This window comes from Camelus bactrianus, chromosome 9 (assembly GCF_048773025.1).
Source record: "Camelus bactrianus isolate YW-2024 breed Bactrian camel chromosome 9, ASM4877302v1, whole genome shotgun sequence".
Classification (NCBI taxonomy): domain Eukaryota; kingdom Metazoa; phylum Chordata; class Mammalia; order Artiodactyla; family Camelidae; genus Camelus; species Camelus bactrianus.
The window spans coordinates 51723777-51747024 of record NC_133547.1 but is presented as its reverse complement, the minus strand read 5'-3'; the positions used below and the strand labels follow the sequence as shown (position 1 = coordinate 51747024).

The 23248-nt window shown below is 48.8% G+C and overlaps 1 protein-coding gene across 2 annotated transcripts in view; it reads left to right on the top strand.

Annotated features, from left to right (window-relative positions):
- BCO1 (beta-carotene oxygenase 1) overlaps positions 1–19610 on the top strand; it is a 33902-nt gene extending 14292 nt beyond the window's left edge. Inside the window, exons 5-11 of one of the 2 annotated variants that reach the window (XM_010967554.3) lie at positions 518–665; positions 3007–3230; positions 5629–5886; positions 12459–12564; positions 15456–15550; positions 16583–16694; positions 18819–19610. In XM_010967554.3, the coding sequence (XP_010965856.2) occupies positions 518–665; positions 3007–3230; positions 5629–5886; positions 12459–12564; positions 15456–15550; positions 16583–16694; positions 18819–19045 (1170 nt within the window). In that variant the 3' untranslated portion in view covers positions 19046–19610. Of the gene's footprint in view, positions 1–517; positions 666–3006; positions 3231–5628; positions 5887–12458; positions 12565–15455; positions 15551–16582; positions 16695–18036; positions 18757–18818 lie in introns of those variants that run through there. The other variant, XM_045505369.2, reaches the window with a different exon arrangement.
- The last annotated feature ends 3638 nt before the right edge of the window (positions 19611–23248 follow it).

Sequence of the window (23248 nt, the reverse complement as noted above, 5' to 3'; positions counted from 1 at the left end):
TTCGGAGTGGAGGTCATCACTGAGCTCATTAGTCAAGTTTCCTTTTGACCAAATGCCTTTGTAATCTCTCCGTTCCCAGAATAACCCTATGAGAGAAGCCACTGTGGAACACGAAAGGGGAAAATTTAAATGACTTCACCAGAATGACACAGAGAAGTGGCCAAGATCAGCCCTAAGGCTGCCTCTCTTCCCTAATTGTTGCTTGGAGCTCTCTGCAGTGAGGCATCCGGTTTCCACGCTGAGGACTCCAGCGGGGCTAGGCAGCAGGATAGGAACAGCTGTCACAGAAAACACACATACCTGTCCAAGTCCCCTGTGACCTATTTGCCGTGAGAGGCCCCGTAAGGTTATATCAGGTCACAAGGAAACATCTTCTCTAAAGGTGATGTCTGCCTTATTTTCCAATCAGGAGATGTGCAGAAATAACCATCATCTCTCAGAACCTGGAATCAGCCAGCATTTCACAGGATTTCACCCTCTTCCCCTTTTAAAACCAGGTGGCTGTCACATTTTGCAGGTTGATTATCGTAAATACGTGGCTGTAAATCTGGCAACGTCGCATCCTCATTATGACGCAGCTGGAAATGTTCTCAACATAGGCACCTCCATCGTGGACAAGGGGAAGACGAAATATGTGATCTTTAAGATCCCTGCCACGGTACCAGGTGGGTCACTCTGGGGTACCAAATGGGTCGTTCTGTTAGTAAAGCCCAAACACCAAGGGCAGCTCCTTTGGAAGAGTTCTGATTTTGGTCAGTAACATAAAACTCAACCTGACACTGGCCTTCATAGACGATTCAGAGGACCATGAACTCACTTTTCTTTCTTGGGAGAAAAGAGATGACACTGGGCTTCCTTTTGGAAAACATGAATCACTTTACTATTCCAACCTCCTTCTCTTTAGATTTCTGTTCATTAATGCATTAATTTACCCATTTTTCCTTAATCATCTACCTATCAGTCCATTCATTAATCTGTTCATCGTCCATCCATCCATCCTTCCACCTACCCATCCACCTATCCATCCATCCTTCCTTTCATTCATTCATTTTTCAGTTCTCTGACAAACCTTCATATGCCAGGGCTATGCTGCCCGCTTTCATCCCAGTCCCTGAAGCCTGGCTCCCAGGGCTGTTCAGGGAGCTCAGCCCTGCTGGGATCCACTCCAGATCCCCACCCTGTTCTCCGGGCCTTCTGGACCTCCTCCATTTAGGGCCGGAAACCTGGCCCAGAGCCCAGGATGATTGTGATTGCATGTTCCTGAGGGGGAGGAGGGTGGGGCTCCTAGCCATTATTTGTCCAGGACCCTCTTGGGAACCACACCCAGGAGACCAGGCCTCCGAGGTTGGCTGCTCAGGGCTCAGGAGACAGTGCATAATGACAAAGGTGCTTGGCCAGACCTTCTGGTCTAAGAAGATGGGTTTCCATCTGTGATCCCTGCTGGCCCCTCTCCCCCACAGTCCTATAGAGCCTCCCGAGAAGTTCCAGGCTCTGCTGGCCAATGCGAGCCCCAAAGGTCAGGGTACAAAGAGTATTCTTATTAAATGGAACTCCCATTAATTAAGCCAATAAAGGGACATAGGGTCTGGCTCAGAATCCTAGAATGTCAGAGATGGGGGTGGTCCAGGCATCTGAGTTTGCCACCTCATGTTACAGAGGAGGACCAGGAGCCCCAGGGGGATCAGGTGACGTGCCTGGTCACACAGCTCACAGGAGCCACAACATCAGGAAGCAGGTACCTTCCACACACCTGCTCCAGGCTGGTGGCTTCGCTGGGGTTCACATCTGTCTCCTGCCTCCCAGGCCGGGGTGCCCTTCCTTTCAGTTTGCTTTGTGTTCCATTTGTTTTGTGAGGAAAAGAACTACTCCACAACCCCGCAGCATCCCTCCCACCAGCCAGCTGTTTACAGGGTGTGCAGGTGGCCACAAGAAAGGTGGGGACGCTTGCAGGTAACTCATTATAACCCAGCCCCGGGCCTGGGTGGGGAGGCCTTTTGGCCAGCAGATGACTCATACTTGCAGGGGAATAAGAAAGCTGAACAGTCCTCAGCACCTTCCTGTTAGGGCGCTGGGCAAGGTACTTGGACTCCTGCGGTATTTCCTTCAGTCTGTCCTTTGCCTCTGAGGGGGAGAACTCCTAATGACAGAGGAGATAGCCAGGCTCAGGGGCTGTGTCGTCTTGGCTTCACCCTGTGCTTTTGGCCATAATGATGGACCGTCCCACCAAGCCTTAGTTTCCCGTCTGTAAAATGGGAATGGTACAGCCAACCTTGACTGTCACCATAGGCACTTAGGCCCATTTCCAGGTATTTCAGAACAGGCAGTGCCAAGAGAAACTCGTGGAAACCCTGTGAAATACGTGTCACATGATGGTTCTCAGCAAAGTATCAAAGCTTAAGCCTGGGAAGCTGGCCTGTCACCCAGGAGCTGGACGGAAATGCAGAGCCTCAGGCCTCAGCCCCACAGGCTGAGTCAGACTCCACATTTTGTCATGACCTCCAGATAATCTGTACATGGGAAAGTTTAAGGAGCATTGCTCCAAGCAGGGGTTGGCAAACATCTTCTATAAAGGGCCCCAGAATAAATATTTGAGGTTTTGCTGGCTGTATTGTCTGTGTTTCATCTGCTCAACTCTGAATCTCAAAAGCAAAGCAGTCATGGGCCCTGCAGGAAGGAGGCAGTGTGGCCATGTTCCAGATCAACGTTTTTTATAAAAGCAGGCAGAAGCTAGGTTAGCTCCAGGCCAGAGTGGCTGATGCCTGGCCCAGAGACCTAGTGGTCCCGAGGCCCAGAGGCCCGGTGATACGATGGATTCGGACGCCGAACCAGATTTCACAGGAGTGGGCCTGCGTGGGAAGGGCCCTGTCCCTGGGTGGGCTAGGCAGCAGTCCTTGCACCCATTTGCTTGTCTTCTCAGCGGCTGGGTGGGTTTGAGGGCTCGGCTGCAGGAGACGGTGGCCTTGCTGTTCCGGTCCTGCGCTGTTCCTGAGGCTCGCTTCTCTTCAGGGGCAGGGAAGAAGGGCCAGAAGCCCCTGAAGCACACGGAGGTGTTCTGCTCCATCACCGCCCGCTCCCTCCTCTCCCCGAGCTATTACCACAGCTTCGGAATCACAGAGAACTACATCATCTTCCTCGAGCAGCCTTTCAGGATGGATATCCTCAAGATGGCAACTGCCTACATCCGGGGAGTAAGCTGGGCTTCCTGCCTGGCTTTCCATGGGGAGGACAAGGTAAGGCCGGGCTGCAACCCCCTGTCCCCGCAGGAGGATGGTCAGAGTGGAGGGTGGAGGTCAGCAGGCAGGAGGCGGCTTACGGAGGGAGGCAGTGAGCTACCATGCAGTCTCCCCAGAGGCATCAGCCAACCTTCCAGAGAGTTCTGAAGCCGGGATGATCCTTCAGAGTGGTCTCAAGTTAGGGCAAGGGGCCGGGCCTTTATGACCCCACGTGCATAGGTCAATAGATCAGACTATCCCGAGAAGAGCTTAGGGACACCAGCTGAGGCGGTCCCCACTCCTCAACAATGACGGGACTGCTGCTCAGGCCTGATTGATGCCTGGGTTCCTCCAGCCTCCACCGTCCATCGCCAAGGCCCTTTCAGCCTCCCTGCAGTCACTGTCAGGAGCCAGGGAGAGGGTGCTGTAGATTATTTAGACATCACATTAGTGATAGAGTGTCCCACTGGATGGTGTAACAGAAACATCTTCACTTTGGGGAAACCTGAGTGGAGTGCTCCAAGCGTATGTATGCATGCATGGACGTGTGCAAGTATGTGCACATACGGATCTTCCTGTGTATGTGTTATCTGTGTGTATACACGTGTATATCAATATATGTGTTCATGTATATGTGTATGTATGTATTTTTTTGCTGTTCTCATTTGTGAAAAGTAATCAAGAAATTCTCACTGTCATCTATTCAAATAGCACACAAGTGTAGAACGTACCCTAGCAGGTCCCCTTCCCACCTCCCTGTCCCCACTCCCCCCTCCCCACCCAGCCCCCTCTCCAAAGGGCACCACAACCATCCATCTGACACCCTTCTGTTTCTGTGCACCAAGTGTGCATCTTCATGCACACAAATATATGTCCTGTTTGAGTCTGGCCACCTCTTTGAGGCCTTTCTTCTCAGGGAGGAGAGTGAAGTGTTCAAGGAAACAAAGGGGTTAGGTGAGGTCCCTCCTCTGCTCAGAACCCTTTTGTGATTTCCCATCTTCCTCAGAATAAGATCCAAAGGCTTCACTCACCAGCCTGTGAAGGCCCACATGCCCTCATCCTTCATCCCTGCTCAGGCAGCCGCCTCCGGTATCAAACCAGTCAAACATGTTGCTGCCTCAGGGCCTTTGCATTTTCTATCCTGTTCTTCCCCAGATGGCTTCCTCCCTCAGTTAATCTAGGTCTCGCTCTACGCCCCCCATCCCTGAGGTCCTCCTATCACGGACTCTTCCGCCCCCTACCTTCATTTTCTCAGTTTTGCTCATCAGTCATACTTGACATGTATATTTGATTACTGACAGTTGGCCTCAGCCCCACTGCAAAATGAACTCCATAAAAGTCAGGGCTTGGTTTTATTTGTCTCTCCAGCTGCCCCCAAATTGTGTGACATGCTGTAGGCCCTCTACATATATTTGTGGGGTGAACAGCTGGGCACGGGGCCAGCAGGCAGCCAGCTGAAGTGGGCTTGTGCTGCAGAACCAGGGTCGTCCCGCTGGCAGGTGCATCAGGGTCTCCAGTCTGCAGCCCCTGGTCCTGGAGAGTCCCACAGTGAGGGGAGAGCCCCCCCAGGGCAGAGCAGGGCAGAGAGCCCGAGGAAGGACTTTGGAAACCACCATCCCTGAGGCTGATCCAGGACTAGGTTTATGGGAAAGGAAAGCCTCAAAAAGGGAGGAAGAGGCAAGAAGCCAGAGGAAGTGGGGAAAGGACAGCCTGGAGTGGCCCCTCCCTCCTTTCAGGAGGAGGATGGTTGGGCCAGAGCTGCCAAAAACAAGAAAACACCCCTTCCCCCTTGGATTAGGCAACTGGGCTGCAGATACGGCTAATTGCCACCCTGAGTGATACCAGCTGTGACACCCAGAGGTGTGTGCAGAGGCCTAATGAGCCAGCACCCACATGGGCTCCTTGACTGACCGGTCACTCAGCACTGCAGCCCTCCAGGGCAGCCGGCTTACTGGGGAAACGGCATCTCAGCAAACCTGAAAACTCAGGCAGCGGCCAAAGGTCAGGAGAGGGGACCCAGGAGCGGTTTCAGGTGCCCTGGCTGTGGAGGCAACCTGAGGAGGTTTGAGGGCTCGAACCCAATTGGTTCTCCCCACTTTGGCCATTGCCAGGGAGCTGGCTGGTCGCTGCCCCCTGGAGTCACAGTCAAGTGGAGGTGGGGGAGAAGTGCACTCTCGGGGGCCTCCCCCAGACACTGTCCTGCTGGCGAGGCAGAGGTCCCACCTGCAGAGCTCCCCTCCTCCCTCCGTGCTCCTGAGTGGCCAGCACCCTGGAGGTGAGACAGAGAGGCTGAAAGGGGAGGGGACACTCCAGGGTCATGAGCAAATGGACGGCAGGGCTGGGTCTTGTCCCCTACCCGATGTGATACCGTGGTGCACGGCCGGCCGAGGGACAGCTGGTGCGTATCTCCTTTCAGACTTACATTCACATCATTGACCAGAGGACCAGGAAGCCCATGCTGACCAAGTTTTACATGGACCCCATGGTGATCTTTCATCACGTCAATGCCTACGAAGAGGACGGCTGCCTTCTGTTTGACGTCATCGCCTACGGGGACAGCAGCCTTTACCAGCTCTTCTACTTGGCCAACCTGAACCAGAACTTCAAGGATAACTCCAGGCTCACCTCCGTCCCCACCCTCAAGAGGTTCGCAGTGCCCCTCCACGTGGACAAGGTAACGGCTCAAGTCCTGGGAGACGTAAACCCACATAGGAAGTGACTTTGGCCCTAATTTCATTGACATTGAAATCCAAAATGAGCTGTTCTTAAAGAAAGACAGAAAGCGCTTTTATTATTTTTCCAAATGGCGTGCATATTCATGGTAGAAACTTTAGAAAGTATAGATTAAGTAAAAAGGGGAAAAAATCACCATAAACCCATTGTGGATATGTTTGTGTTGCTTCCCAAGTCTCTCTCTGTCCATAGATAGGTAGGTAGACAGACAGAAAGACATACATACACATTAATATATTGATATATAAGTATATAGTATATGCATATCAGTATGTCCCAAAGCCATTAAAAATCATGTACCGTGTGATTTTTTCTCTAAAATTAAGAACTATATAACATATAATAAATATATATAAATATGTATTTCCTAATTTTAGAGGAGAAAATCATACAGTACATAATTTTTCATAACTTTAATGAAATATAATTCACATACCATACTATTCACCCATTTTCACTCAAAGAGTGTAATTCAGTGGCTTAGTGTATTCATTCACAGAATTGTACAACCATCAGCACAATTGATTTTAAAACATTTTCCTTTCCCCCAAAAGAAACCTTGTACCCTTTAGCCATCAGTCCCCCACCAACCCCTTCATCCCCCAGTCCCAGGGAACCACTGATCTACTTTCTGTCTCTGAGGATTTGCCCTTTCTAAACTTTTCATGCAAGTGGAATCATACAAGATGCACTCTTTTTTGGCTGGCTTCTTTCTCTTAGCATGTTTTCAGAGTTCATCAGTGTTGTAGCGAGTATCAGTACCTCATTTTTTTTCGTGGCTGAATAGGTACGTACTATTGTGTGTACTGCTCTTTCTACCTATTTGTATATCTAAACATCGCTCCATGGCATTAAATACTCTTCTGTGACATCATTTTAAACATATTCCTGGCAGTCCGTGGTGGGGATTCATCACCACTTGCTTCCCCAGTTCCTGGATGTTGAACAACCTGGTTCTTAAGTGAAAAACGACCACTAGGCCAGACATTACCCTCAATTAGGGTGATGCTGCCAAGGCTCTGGGCATGGTTTTGGAGGCTACAGAGGCTTCTGGCTCCAGAACTCACTGACTTCATGACTTAATTAATTTAAACGAAACTGAATTCAATTCAATTCAGTTTTGATGGCTCATCTTTACGGAATTCTCTCACATGCCAGGTACTTCGCTAAGCATTTTACTTTCCTTACCTCATTTAATGAGCAAAACAACCTATGGGAGAGATCCTCATGTCAGCCTCCTTTTATAGATGAAGAAACTGAGGCTCAGAGAGGTTAAGGAATGTGCCCATGGTCAAACGGCCCAATGGCAGAGCCAAGATTTGCTTTAAACCCATCCTTGTAGCTGGTAAAGGGTATAACTCTGCTGATCTCCCCAGCAGTCCTAACTCCTGGGAATAACCCCAGACGGGTCACCCTAACCTCTCTCGGGACCACTCTCCCAGCTCCTTGATTCAGGAGTTCAGGTACCTCCCAACCAGCAGGCCAGGGACCTGCATTTGAACCCAACTTTGTCCAGCTCCAGAGTTGAGCCCTTCTCCCTCTCTCCAGCATTGCCTCATCCACAGTCATCTGTGTGTCTCTGTCTTGATTTTCACCCTATTTCCTATCACCTCTAACATTTACAAAATCTTGTTTTCTTGTAAATTAACTCACTCTTTCCTTAAGTCATTTGAAAGCAAACAAATCACAACCTCATGTGAAGCCAGCAGAGTGTGTGAGCTTGAAGCCTTGGAGATAAAGCACAGGTCTTAACCTCTTGTCTGATGCTGTTGCTCTTGCCAAGACCTGGTCTCTCTGGTCAAGAGAACATTGAAAAAGCATTAGGTGTTAAAGACATAGTGGCACCTGAGACTCTCCTTGACCCAGTGAGAATGATTGGAAGAGAACAGGGGATTAACTTTCTTCCCCTGTGATTCAGGGCTATTGAGTGAACAGCCATGTCCCACAAAATCATCGTCTGAGCCTGGGCCCCTGCGCCCCCTGCTCTGGGGAGTCCCACGGTGCAATGCCCTGGAGCGTCTCCTGGGTCCAGGATGCAAGGAGGGTGTCACAGGGCACACAGGTGGCAAATCCCGAGACCCGGCCCCTGCCTCACAGAGACCTCAGCCTGAGGGTGATGACAAAAAGGGAGCACTCCCTCCCGCTGCCCACACACCATGAGATTTTATGACCTTTTCTCCAGCTCCAGAAATGGTTTGCTTCCTTGGAGCCAAGCTAAGAAGTTTTGCACGTGTATTTTAAAAAGGCGCCACATGAGCCACCTGCTGCTTTGAAACCAGCGAGGCAGAGTGAGTGCTGGGAAGGACAGCTCTGGCCACGCTTTTTAATTGCTATTTATTGTCCCTTAAAAACATCTCCTTGCTTCACTTTCAAGTTGCCCCACCTGCCTGTTTAGATGGGAAAGTCGAGCAGGCGGACACGGCCTATGTGTCCAGATCCGGTGGCTCCAATTCCACCCCATCCAAAGGCTCATTAGGGAAGGGTCTTGGGCGATGCCGCCCTTTCTCAAATGCCTTTCATTCTGAGGCCTTGGCACATGGCTTTCCCTCTGCCTGCAACCCGGTTCTCTTCCCGCTAGACTTTCACACCTGTCCCAGCTGTGCAGGTTGGATTCATCTGGGGCCTCTGGGACCAGCATAGTGAAGGCAGAACCTCCGGGGAGGGGTACAGGGGTGGCTGTGGCTCAGACACCACCCTCCCGGTGTGAGGGATTCTAATTCCCAGCCAGGGAGCAAATTGCTGTTCATCTTTCTGGTCTGGTCGCAGCTCCTTCAACAAGTTTGTATATTCTGATGGCTCCTGCAGCTCTTGGCTCACACTGATCTCAGGTGCAGCGAACTTGTTCAGTCACCTCTTCCAGTGAAAGCTCCCAGCGGGCCGGGACTCTGCGTCTCATTAGCAGTTTATCCCCTGTGCCAATCACAGGGTCCAGCACAGAGAGGGTTCTCACTAAGCCCTTAAATATTTTACATGAATGAATGAAAAAGGTGAAGCAAGGTCTCTCAAAGGGCACAAGGTATTCCTTTAGCCTTTGGAATATTTTCCATGTAGAGAGTGCCTTCCACATAGAAAGGGCCCTAGTGAAGCATGTTCAGAAGCCAGGGGCCTCCCAACTGCCCCAGATTCTCTTGTGTTTGGGCCAGTTGGGGTCAAGGGCAGGACAGGCCCATTGGCACCCTCGGTCTGTTTGTATAGGCAGGCGTGGGGGTTGGTTAAGGCGGGGCAGGGCAGGCCGCAAGGGACGTGGGTGGTGCAGACAGTGCCAGCCAGCCGCCATGGTCTCGTCAGGCAGGGCTCCGTGTGCTGCCTCCAGGAATGGGCTAGGGCTGGCATCTTGGGCCTAGAAAGGGTGGCTTCAACTCCTGGCTCAGTAGATTTGGTTTTCATCTTGTCCTCAAATGCAAAAATGAAGACCCAATAATAAGAGAAGCCGCCATTTCTCCAGAACTCACTCTGTGCCAGGTCCTATGTTAGGTGCCTTTTCTGTTCTTAGACCCAGAGGGGCCCCTGCTCTGGCCTTGGTACTTTGGGGATCCTGATTTGGCCTTTCTCCAGCCATGTCGCTTCTCCACAGGGTGAGGAGCTCACAGGGCCACAGTGTGCCCACCCAGAGCAGCATCCTCCCGACCCCAACCATGACTGGCTAACTGGGATCCCTGAATTCCCTGCACACATGCCCCTAGCCTGCCTGCCACGCCTGCCTGTCCTCTTAAGGGCAGGATGTGCTGCTGGTGCACCGGCCTCCAGCCCACAAGGTAGGCCAGGGCTGGCTGGGGCCTCTGTGCGGTTGGAAGGCAAGGTTTTAGGTGGGGATCCCAGGCCCACCCTGTTTCTGCCACTCAAATCTGGCTCAGAAGGCCAAGGAGTCCTGGAATTCTAAACCCACTCTCAAATGCTTTCCATACTTCTCACCTTATCTATGTGACAGTCCTCAGAGTTATTTATGGTCCCCATGACTACAGATGAGAAAGAAACTAACGTGCCCAACATCACAGAATCATCCGTGGTCTCTGAGCTGGGGTTTGAATGCATGTCTGTCTGGCTCCCAGTTACTAACTATGGTGGGTCTGGCCCAGGACCAGGTGTTTTCATAACCATTATTTAATTTAATCCTAACCACACTCCTCAGACGCAGGTGTAAGCAATCTCACTTGTACTGGCCACCTGTCGAAAAGTTACCCATTGCCCCCTGTTTTGCAAATAAGGAAGCAGGCTCAAGTTTACATAGGCTCAGGGAGGTCTGCTCGAGTTCACGTCGAAAGCTATAGAGTCAGATTTCACACCCAGGTGTGCCTAACTCCAAAGCCAGTGTTTCTCAAGATTACGACTTCTCATGGGAGTTCTCCAGAGTTGAGGGATTTCAAAGCCAGGCCACAGGATTTTGTTGAATTCTGGCTGGAGAGCGATTTTTCCCCCCAAGCTGAGCACACTAGCCACCAAAAGCAGCCAAGTCATGTTCATTATTGCTGTGTGTGGAAAAATTCACAGCTTATGCCTCAACCAGTCTGACCAGTTTCAGGCTGCAGCTAGAAGACATCTCTCTAGAACAACTCCCTGAGAATCAAGCCCGGGACATGCACAAGAGGCCTGTGGCTGTCTCATGACCAGCAGGGCACCAGGCAGGGCCTCTCACAGTTGATGGGGCTGCACGCACAGGTGGAGGCATTCAGAGCTTCAGCTTATAAGATACCCTGTGTGCTGGGCACAGAACAACTTTCTCATGCCCTTTATCTAATTCTTACAGCCACTTACAAGGCACATATTCTGTCCCTTGAGAATTGAAGGAAAAGCTCACAGACTCATGCATTTACTCATTCCTTCAGCAGTTACTTCCTTGGAGCTGACTATGTGCCATGTGCTGGATAAAATCTGGTCACCATCTTCAGAGGGAAGACAGCATAAAAGAAGGAAGTATCTCCATAAAGGAGATAATTACAGCTTGGGACAGATGCCTTGGAGACACTGCAGACTGAGTTGTCTCAGGATAGGAATGGGCCGGCCTCAGGGCCTTTGCACCTGCCTTGCCTGCTGCCTGCAGTGCTTTTGCTTTTTGAGCAGAAGAATCACAGTGTAGAAGTCTGGGCCCTGCTTCTGACCAAGGGAAAGCCACTGTCCTTCCTGGGTCTCAGTTTCCTCTTCTGTTAATTGGGATTATACTAAACAAATCTCAAAGAGCCAACTTCTAGGATCAGTGAATTTCCCCTTCTTCCAGTAAAAAACTACTCTTATTCAAGTAGGTTTTTTTTTTTTAATTATGAAAGCCCATTTTGGAAAATTTGGAAAGTAGAGAAAAGTTTAAATGAAAAGTCAGGTGTAACAATAATTCTCCCCCCTGTAACTCCATGAATGCAGGGAGTTGTGGTCTTGTTCCCAATTTCCTTCCAGGGCCTAACCTGAACTCATCGCTAGTGGTAGTGACAGTAATAATAATAACAACAACAACAACAACAACAATAACAATAACAATAATAATAATAATAAAATGACATCAACAACAGCTAACATTTACCTAGCACTTATTGCTAATCAGGCCCTCTTGTAAACCAGCTGCATTCACTGCTTTATTTAATCTGCGTGATAACTCAGAGATGTATATACTATCTATACGATGCTTGTGCTCTAACTCGTTATACAGATGGGGAAACTGAACTTCAGAGATGCTCAGTAACTTGTTCAAAGTTCCACAGCGAGTATGTGGGGACACAGAGAGTAGTAGATGCTCAATAAATAATGAATTATGATAAATCCCTCTCCTGCTTACAGTGGTGATGACAAGGTCCTGGGCAAAGTTTGATTGACCAAGAGATGCCCTTAATAGATATCTTTCTGCCAAGTAATTTTTATTGTATGTTTGTTTTCTTTTCAACAGTGAGACATTTTTATAGGAGCAAATGCTGAAAATACAATTAAGCATAGAAAAAGAAATTAAAGTTCCCATACCCCCACCACACACCACACTGTTACTGTTTGGTATATTTCTCCCAGGTTATTTTCAATGTAATTTCTTTTTTTTTTTTTAACATGGTTGATTGAGCTCAAACTATATGCAATTTACTCTGCTGCTTTTTTCACTCAGTATTCCATCATGAGTATTTCCCATTATTATGAACTCCTTATAAAAAACAACCTTTTTGTATATATATATTTTTTATTGAAGTATAGTTAGTTTATGTTTTTAATGACAGATGCAGCCTTTTATTTAAATCATCCAGTATTTTAAAAGCAAGACCTTCTAAGTACATTAATTTCACTTGCGAGGGATAAGGCAGCCCAGAGTAGAAGAAAAGATCCGGGAGTTTAGGGGCCCCCCCTTCTACCACCCACCAGCTCTGCCAACTTGGGGGAGTCACTTCCAGGCAACAATCCTCTTTTTTGACTGAGAATACCAATAATGTAACAGCTGCTTCCGGTGATTAATGTGAGGCCAGAGTGGGAGGACAGACACTAAAGCATTTTTTTTTAATGTACACAATAAAGCAAGTTTTTATTTTTCTGGAAAACGATTTCTTTCAGAATGCAGAAGTGGGCTCGAATTTAATCAAACTGCCATCAACAACAGCAAGAGCCCTGAAGGAAAAAGATGACCAAGTCTACTGCCAGCCGGAGTTGCTTCTCGAAGGTAAAATGCATCCTCTCTCCTGTGTTTAGGGAGGGAAGGGACTGAGTGTCATGAAGATGGAGGCCTCTTTATGCAGCACCTCCTTCCAACTCGGAGGAGTCATGAACAGATGAGGGACCTAGAGGAAGGCTCTCGGGGTGCCCAGTGGGAAGCAACTAGGGACAGTTCTCTTTCCTTTATCTTCACACCCCTTCTGGGGAGGCACTGGGGCAGTGATTGGATGGGAATTTACATGGCTGACCTTTCAAATGCTGCCTTATTGAGCAGGCCCAGCACAGGCAGATTTCCACCCTTGCACATTGAGAAGGCCCTGCAGAACAGGTGCTATCAGCCCCGTTTCACAGAGGAGAAAACTGGGCCTCAGAAAGCCAGAGCTACTCCCAGAAGGTAAACCCCCTAGGAGAGAAGTCGCCCCGCCCAGAGCAGGGCTTCTCAACCCAGGCCCTGCTGAGGCCGGGGACCAGCCCCTTCTTAGTGCTGAGGGCTGCCCTGGGCCTTGGAGGATGTGGAGCAGCAAGCCTCCAACCTGACTGAGAACCGCTGCCCTAGAATAGAAGCCAGGGAGGGCGGGGACTGTGTTTCTGTGCTCAGAGTTGTCGCTGGAACGTGACAGAAGGCTGGCTTAGAGCCATCTGTGCTCAATACTTAAATGCAGAGTGAACTGACCTGCCCTGAACTCAGCTGGGGAGTGGTGGGGTGTGGCTCTAAGCTGGAAGCCCTGCTCCCTGCGTCACTGCCCCCTACCAGGGTCAGGCACCTGGAAGGGACCGTCCTGGGGACTCTCCTAGGATGACCTCAGATCTGCCATAACAACCACTTCTGCAGACAGCATCCCATGGATCCTGTGACGGGTTCTGTGTGGCGCCCCAGCCTCCAGGAGTCTTTGTAAATGACATATTCGTCCCAGTTCTTAAAGCATCAACTTCCGCCTCCACTCACCTGTCACATCGTATGGACAGATGGAGGCTTAAAATACTGTGGTCCTTTTGTTTCTGAAAAGGGATTTCTGGCTTATTGCAGCGTCCTTGGGCAACACTGTAAAGTAGAACAGTAGGCAATACCTCAACCCCTCCACCCGTGACAGCTCTTTGGAAACACCCACACCGTCTCCATCATGTAGGGGCTGCTTGGTGTTTCCCAGGCCCTCTCTTAGGGGTCCCCAGACTTCCCATCTTTCCTCCCAACAGTCCCGTCCTGTTCTTGTCACATTAGGTGAGTTCACGCATATCAGGGGCTTAGTTGAGGGCCTGGCTGCAGTGAAGGTCTGGCTAAAGGTAGCCAGGATTAGAACGTCTCAAAGAGGCAGGCACTGCCATGTACTGCTCATGTTCTAGAGCCGAGGATGGCAGAGTTGAGAATAATTCAGTAACTTGCCCAAGGTCAGGCAGCAGAGCCAGGATCTGAACCCAGGTTACCCTGGCTTGAAATCCCTTAACCTCTGCATTTACCATTACACAAGGTGCGTACCATACCATCTAGAATGTTCTGAAATGGTTTCTTCCACTTAATGAATGTAGCCCGGGAATTTTCCCACATCCAGAAGGTTCTTCAAGAGTGTGGGTTTAATAGCCACATGGAATTCACAGGGATGAATATATTTTACTTAACCAAGTGCTGATAACTGGTCATTTACAAGGTGGAGGAGAGGGGTGTTCCAGACCAGGTTTGAGGGGCCCAGGAGCATCACGGGAAGTCTCAGGCCTACTCTGGGGCCAACAGTGGGCATGCTGTTCTGCTTTACTTGTGGGGGTGGTCCCTGGTCCTTACGTTCAGCTTGACTTGTCTCTTGGGAGTTTCATGTTTATTTGTCTGTGGGACCAGACATCTTCCCATCTCAATGGTCCACCCTCCTTCTCTCCCCACTGAACCCAATAACCATTTGTGCCCTGGGTCCATTCCAAGAGGCCTTCACACATGGCAGGTATTTCCATCTCTGCTTCTTCTTTTCTTAAACATTATATTTTCAGCAGCACTTGGCTCCAGCTACCTGGAATATTTCATAAGCGGGACTTTCACTTCAGTATTTGAACTTAGAAATTTAATTTGAGAGGGTGGGTATAGCTCAGTGGTAGCACATGTTTAGCATGCACAAGGTCCTGGGTTCAATCCTCAGTACCTCCACTAAAAAGAAAAAGGAAAAGAAGGAAAGAAATTTGATTTGACACAATAGGTGTATATAGATATATATGCATGGAAATGGACAGCATTTTAAAGCTTTTTGGATTACAAAAGTAATAGGTGTAATGAACATTTCACATAATGAGAAACATTATGGACAATATAAACTATAAATGACTATAAGAAAGTTATCACCCTGGCAATGCTTCTAAATTTTCCTCTTCATTTGTAACATAGTGGAGATAATTCTATAAGCAGGCTTTAATACTTTATCTTATTATGTGGACATTTTCCCATATTATTAAACTTCTTTGTAAACATTATATAATGTTATTATATGATTTCACCACATTTATTTAAATATTCCCCATTGACACTCCTTTCCACGGCTTCAGAAGTTTCTATTCACACCCACACACATGTGTGCACATATACAAGTACTTTTTTTTTTAAAGATATTTTAAAAATTGCAGTAGCCTCTGATTTTAATCATGCAATTCTCTTTGATTTCTATCTTGGATAATTAAAGATGTTTATACACTTAAAAACCCAGGTCTATCTTGTTCCTGAAGCTTCTAATGGAGCCGGGGTAATTATTAGAGGTTCCCTCCTCCTGCCCTAGGACCACCTTGGACCCAGGCCAGGGCCTGAATCAAGTTTCAGGATCCTGGCTTGGGAGCCGTCTTTGTGGAAGGGATACCCAGACTGACACGAAGGACGGGGGTCCCAGTGCTCAGTGAAGGGTCTTTGTCAGTGAGGTCATTTCTCTCTAGGCTTAGAGCTGCCTCGGATCAATTATGCTCACAACGGGAAGCGGTACCGCTACGTCTTTGCTGCTGAAGTCCAGTGGAGCCCCATCCCAACCAAGGTACTGGTCCCCTGGGAGGGCATCTGCCCCAGTTGTGTCTGTCTGCAAAGCTGAGTTCCCAGGTTCTCTGGCTGCATGAACTTGATTGGAAGATGGAGGTCAGGACGCAGGGGTAGGTCAGAGAGTGAGGTCAGTTGGGACAATATATGCTGGAAGCAATGATGGAATGATGGATTGTCCCTGAGAGGGAGCTGCACCTTACAGGTTAGGAAAGAGGCGGTGGCTGGAGTTTACCATTGATTTCTTTACTGGATGCAGGTTTACTACACTGCTAAGTGGTAGCACTGAGGAAAAAGGACGTGAACAGGGGATCCCAATTCCTGCCCTCAAAGAACTCACTGTCTCAAGGAGAGAGGGTATAGCTGAAACTTGGACAATTTATTTGGGGTTTTAAAGTACTATTTGGTGAACACCTCCTCTTTCCCAGGTGCTATGCTCAGTGCTATACAGATAACACTTTTCATTAAGGTCTTCATTCTTCAGTAATAAAATGGAAACTTTTTTTTTTTTAATGCAAGCAGTGCAGAAATGTACAAAGTAAAAGAAGTTTCCCACACACACATACACACACCCCAGTGACTCCCCGCTAATCCCACACCCTAAGGGGAAAGAGGCCTATTAGAGTTTGAGAGGCCAGGGACTCACACTTTTAAAACAACAAAGGAATCATATGATACTTTAAAGGTTTGCATTGAATACATTAGTTTATCTAACACATATAAAAATTGCAGTACAGTGCCAAATATCAGATAAATCCAAGGTTTTTATTTCTAAAAGAATTCAGCATGTAGTGTCAGCCACGTGCCAGTGGGAAGACCTCTGCTCACAATTGAAGGAGGAAGCCAGCTGTTTTTGTTGTTATTGTTACACCAACCAGAGGCAGACGTCCTTTGGGGTCTACCTTCGCCAGTGTCAGTCTGCAGTCGAGGGGCTCACTCCCCTCTCTCTGGCGCCCTGGTGCCTTCCTGTTCCCAGGGAATTAGCACGCTCTCCAACCCATCAATCGCACGTTTCTTCTCTTTGGATGCACAGATAATAAAATACGACGTCCTCACAAAGTCATCCTTGAAATGGGGAGAAGAGCACTGCTGGCCGGCGGAGCCCCTGTTTGTGCCCACACCGGGCGCCCAGGACGAGGATGATGGTAAGGCTCCGGGAGGGGCAGCCCACAGGCTGTGCTGAGCTTGTCATCACCCCCCAAGCAGAGGCACCGTTTGGGGGTGGTGATCCCCCATCACGCAGCTGGCAGAGTCATGCTTTGCAGCCCAGGTTTGTCTGGCTCCATTGCTGTGGGGTGAAGGGGTTCCCCAGCCCACCCCCACTCCTGATACCAGCTGCAAGTTCAGGGGTCCCCAAGACCACTCTCACCTTTCATAGAAAGACTCACAGGACACAACTGAGAACTGTGATACCCATGGTTATGGTTTATCACAGCGAGAGGAAACAGATGGAGAGAGAAGAGGTGAGTGGGGCAGGATCTGGGAGAGTCCCAGGCATGGAGTTTCCGTGGGTCCTCTCTGGGGGAGTCAAAGACCCTGCCACCTTCCCCAACAGTATTCCCGGAATGTGGCCAACCAGGGAAGCTCACCTGAGCCTCATGTCAGAGCCTGTGTGGGGCTCGGTCCTGCAGTCGTGGTTGACCTTTAGTCTTCAGCCCCCTTGGAAGTTGAACTGACACCTGTGGCCCAAAGCCTCCTCCTGGATCCCTGTATTAGGATAGGTTATATGGTGTGGCCCCAGGTAAACAAAGACACTCTCATCAGGCCAATAGTCCCCGAGCTTAGAGGTCACCTGGCAGGAGCCATTCAGACCTCTCTCCTGGGGAGGTTGAATTGCTGGCTGCACAGAAGCCCACTTCCTTGACTGAGCAGCCCTACCCTCTCCTAGAGTGTGGAATCTTGGTTTTAAACTTCATTGTATTGGCATTCTTTTTTTTTCTTTTTTTAATCAGCAGAAAAATTTTATTCCTTTTAAGGACAATGAGTCCACATCCAAGGCCCTAACTTACAGACACAAAGCAAAGCAGCCTTAAAGCATCGGATACTCCTAACCCCCTTGGCCTGTAACTTTTCCACAGAGCCCCTAGCAGTGCTTGAGGCCCATCTCTCCTGGCTAGGTTTCCACGTGACTGGATAGTCCTTTCCTTCCTTGATTCTGCGCTTGTCCCAGAAGTGCCCTGCCCACACCACTGGGGATGTGAAGGAGGGTAACTAGAACCCTGGGTGGGGCTGCCCACACCTGCAGGGGAGGGCTGGCTGCCCCGCAGAACCTGCCAGCTGCTTCCCTCAGGTGAAAAGGGAGCAGTTTTCTACCTGGACCCTGTCTTCCTACCGACCTGCATGGCATGGCACGCTGGGTGGCAGGGCGGTGGGGGAGCCTGGTGTCACTGTCCTCTCCAAGGTGTGGGATGGTTGGTACCACCTCCTGCTGAGGCTGGCCTCCCTCTGGGCTGGGCGAGTGCATCCTGCACATTCTCTCGTGGGCAGGGAACAGCATTGTCTTCATGTCACCAAAGGAGAGGCTCAGAGAGTGAGGCAACTTCCCCATGGTCACACACCCAGGACGTATAGAGGTAGGGTTTGAATACAAGCCCAACTGACTTCAGCTCTGCTCAACCCCTCTGAAACCCAGGGGGCCTTGGGAGGAATCACAAATACTGGCTGGAAGTTTATGTGCATTTTTCCATTTAAGCCTCTATCCCTTAAGAGTGAATATTTAGAATATTTCCATTTTACAGAGAGGGAAGCTGAGTTACTAGCATGCTGCACATGCAGGAGGTGAATTGGATGCATTCAAATGCTACTTGAGCACAACTGGTCTTAGTTTAGCTGAGTGACGTCTATTAGCCTAAGTGCAGCATCGAAGCTGATTGTCTATAATTAGAGTTTCTAAATAGTAGGAAAATAGCTATTCTCCAGGGGGTGCCATAATTTACAAAGTGCTTTCATAACTGACTGTGTAAGATGCTCTCAGCAACCCTCTGAGGGTGGGGAAGATTACCCCCACTCTACAGATGAAGAGACTGAAGCTCAGAGAGGTGAAGGGACTGGCCTGGCCAGGCCTGGAACCAGGTCTTCCAACTCCTAGCTTTCTGATTTCCCTGGCCCTTCCCTTCTGCTCACACGGAATATCAAATTCACTTCCTGTCTGTTTTGATTAGATTTTTACTACCAAAGGACAGGGAGACATAGCTGAGAAACTTATCCCTCCAGCTGGACGAGGTTCAGGACTGCACTTTTACAAAGTGTCTCTTTTTGTTTCCCCAAAGGAATTATCTTATCAGCCATTGTCTCCACCGATCCCCAGAAGCTGCCCTTTCTGCTTGTTCTGGATGCCAGAACTTTTACAGAATTGGCTCGTGCATCTGTTGATGTCGAGATGCACCTGGATCTCCATGGGCTATTCATCCCAGATGCAGATTGGGGCACAGGGACGCATCCTTCCCGGGAAGAGCAGGATGGGGCTTCAGACCGCCATGTGGCCCCACAGACCTGACCGGGTGGAGGCTTGGGACCTGGAGAAGAGCTTCACAGAACTCAAGGCTAGTCCCTCCCTGGGGCCGGGGGGGGGGGGGTGGTCCTTCATTTCATGTTGCACTTATTCTTTCTGTGGTTGCTTTGAGACAAAGTTACAGAAATAGGAGTTGTCACTATCTTTTCTTTCATTTTATTTTGGCCATAAAAACCTTGTTTGAAAGTCTATCAGATATTTATTGATTAGCTCCAGCACGTCTAAGAAATCCCCTTTCCTTTGGTATAAAGACCATGATCATGAATCAGACATTGCATTAAGTCACATAATCATGCTCTCATGGGCAACGTGGACAAGCAGGGTCCCACTGATAAACTGGAAAAGAGACAGATAAATATTTATCATTGCTCCTTCCTCCTTGCCTTCCTCTCCCTCCTTCCGTCCCTTCTCTCCAGTGGACTAGATTATGATTTCTTGTTTTCCCAACCATGCCCTGTTAGTAAACTACATGGCCCAGAAGGCACGTGGCTTTGTGGTCATTCCATGCAAGGCATGGTATAATATAAAATAATAAAAACTTTAAAGTCTGTTCAGACTTTCTTATAATTTTACATGGCTTCTTTCCTCTGAAGATCTTCTAAGGCACTAAAACAGAGTGGCAGAGCTAGACGGTTCACAGACAGCCAGATGCCTCATTGCACAACCACCAGGACAACAGACTGGGGTGGGAATCCTCCTTTACAGTAGGGGGTGGGGAGCTGGACACTGACTGGCCTGGTGGTGGCCAAGGGGCTGGAATCTAGGATTGGTCCTGATGCCTGATGCTGAGAACCAGGGTGGTGAGGCATGCAGTCTGTACAGGAAAGGAGGTTCTCTTAAGTTGAACGTGGTCCCAGGACAGACAGGCGTCGAGGGCAGAGGTGAAGGAGCTTGGTGGTGGAGATGGAGAAAGCAGGAAAGACAGGCAAGCCGGGTCCCATGAGAGTGCTGGGAGCCCCATGGACATCTGAGTCTCACCTCATTGGTTGAGGAGATGACTGGTGCATGGTTTAGAGAGTCAAAGCCAGGCTGGGTAATTCCCAGATCCCACATCGTGGGGTCGGGGGGCTGGGATCACACCCTTACTCTGCACCTGCCTTCTCCCTTGAGCCTGGATTTTGTCAGTCACCAAGGGAGATTCAGGGACATGTCTGGAAGACAGAAAGGAATCTCTGGTAACGTGCATGGAATACCCCAGAGAGGGTCGTCCTGAGGGACCATGAAGCCATACTTAGCTTCTATTCAAATGGAGCCTCCATCAGGTCAGGGAATTTTTTTAATTGACATTTTTATTGTAAGAATTGTAGATTCATGTGCAGTTCTAAGAAATAATCCTGAGAGATACCATTGCCAAAATTTTGTCATTTCAAAAATGGTATATAAGTGGACTCACATGGTATTAACCTTTGGGGATTGGCTTTTTTTTACACAGCAGAATTCCTTGGAGATGCATCCAGGATGTTTGTTTTCATCCAAGTTGTCCTGTGTTGGGTATGTTTTATTCACTATTTTATCCTCTGCACTAGAACACTACTGGTGGATGCAGGCTTTCAAGTATTTGTTGAATGAATGAATTTGGCCAACACAGAAATTCAGTTCCACAATATACCAACAAGAAATGGATTTTTTTTAAAAAAAAAAGAAGAAAAAGAAATGGATATTTTACTGAAGATCCCCTGGGATGACAGTTGACCTGGAAACCAATGAAAACACCCAAAATTCCCCATGAAGTTTCTTTCCTCTCCCTGCCATCCCTGATCTCTCCTCTCTTTCTTCCCCTGTTGGTCCCTCAAAACCTCCTCTACCGTGCCAGCACCTCCATGTCATCCTTAGCTCATAGATGTCATTAAACAAAAGCCCGAACCCTGGGGATGACAGAATGAAGACCGTCGGGTCTTCTCCTCTGGGGACCCCAGCACCTCCAGCCTTGATCAGACGGGTTGGGAGGCAGCGTCAACCATGGCGGCCTGAGAAAAGTGTGACCGAGGCCTGCATGTGGGTGGCAGAAGTGGAAAAGAGTTGACCAACGGGACAGTCACCACCTATTCGTTATTCTACTTTAAATATTTGAGAAGAGGGTGGAACTTTAAAAAAAAAAAAAAAAAAAAGCTTCTCCACCTCTATTCTGCTCAATTCTAATTGTCAAACCGTACCCAGGCTACTTGTGAAAAAGGGTGCAGTTCTTTCTGGAGGAAAAGTATGTCCATGATTTGTTTACCCTGTTTGAGATGACAGGTGGAATTCCAGACCCATGAGGAAGCCTGACACACCAGATCTTTTCTTCTCAGTTTCACAAACACCAAAGGTCGATGCCGGGACATCCAATTTCTCTTGATCCTGAATTCCGTCCTTTTTCAGATCCAGGCCAGGGTAATGAGCTCAAAAGGCCGTGGGAGCCAAGACGCATGAGCCTTTCTTGAAACCGCGAGCGTTCGTCTTGTGCTCAGAGCCTTCTTGCTGTGCTTCATGTGGGTGCAGAGCGTGACCAGGAAGTTGTGCAGAAGGAATCGCTCCAGGTTTGTTTATTGCTCTGATAAAGCCACAGCGTTTCAAGGACGCTCTAAGATGTGTCAGGTACCAGGTAGGCCTTTCAAGGTTTGACCTACTGAGTTTTTCCTTTAAGGGTTTCTCTAGTTTGATTCCCTCAGGAATAAGCTGGATGTGTACATGGACAAAGCAACCCATGAAAATCTAAGTGCTTTCCAGCCCCATCCACATTGCTGGTTTGTATTCGTTTCCTTCCAAAGTTACCCAGCGTCCTCAGGCTGACTCTGTTGAGAAGGTTGCTGATCCAGGTTAAGGGGAAACACCTTTGATCACTTCTTAAGCTATTTGTAGACTGGGTGGTTTTTAAATGGCTGGGAGAAGTCCTTCCCATGGCAAATCAGGACATGCAGACAGAAAAGTCAGAGCCACCTTCTTCCTCGGCAACCACAGTGGTGAGACCTGTGGCCTCTGCACTTCATCTTCCTTCTGGGAGTCTGGACTCGGTGACCAGGTGCAGACACACACAGGGCCGGCGGCACCGGCCACCGGCTGCATCAGGAAGCAGGCTCTCCGGGTTAGATGCCAGCAAAGAGGCTGGGGTTTTCTCAGACAAGGCAGGCAAGGAGAGAGATGTGGAAGCACTGTGTTGGGACAGGTGGGGATAAGCCAGGCCTCTTTCCTTTTGGCAACCAGGAAAGGCTTCCGGGAGGGGTGCGCCTTCAGGAGCTGCCTGCGCGGCCAGAGGGAGCACCTGGCCAGACGCTGAGGGTGCAGCCGGGATGAGGATTTGGAGGCGGATGTGGGATGACTGAGCAGAGCAGCTGTTGAGTCAGTTCCACAAGGAAGCAGTGGGAAGTGAGAGAATTGGGGGGATTTGTCTTCTCCGATCATAAAAGCCATACCTGTTCGTTATAGACCACCTGGTTATTTTAAAAAAGAGATCAGAATGCACCCGTAGTCCCACTACCAAAAGAAAACCCCTGAAATCTTTCTGGTGTGTTTTTTTCTCCCCGGTTTTAAAATTTTTCCTGTGCACAGTTTATGTATTAGCGATCGGTTTACAGCCCACCCACCAGTTTCTAACCTGCTTTTTCCCTAAGTGTTTTCCCAGATCACGAAATGCTTCTTCTAATGGGTGCATGGTATTCCATCTCTGCGTCATGGCAGGGTGTACACTAGCCTGCTGTTGGACACTTAGGTTTTTGACTCTTACAGACAATGCCAGATCAGTGACCTTGTGTGTACGTTTCTAGGGTTCACCCCACTTTCCGCTCTGTATTCAGGTGCTTGTTCTTGTCATTTTCTTTGGCTAGATTCCCCTACTTTGGAATTCTGAGCCAAAGAGTAGAAAAACAAGGTTTGGAGTGTGCTTTGAAAGGCCAAAGGTTTTGGTTTGATTGATAGGAAATGGAGAGAAGCCTTTCTGGAATCTGAGAGGTTCAAACAGTCAAAGTGGCTGTGGGACTGAGAAATCCACATGTCTCATGAAACAGGGAAAAATGTGGGTACATGGGATTATAACTTTAGTCCCAATCCTCCATTCTTCCTGTTCCCTATACTTTCATTCTTTTTTTTAATAGAGGTACTGGTGACTGAACCCAGGACCTTGGGTATGCTAAGCATGCACTCTACCACTGAGCTATACCCACCCACTTCCCTATTCTTTCTTATCCTCCATATCTTTCCACCCTATACAGATAC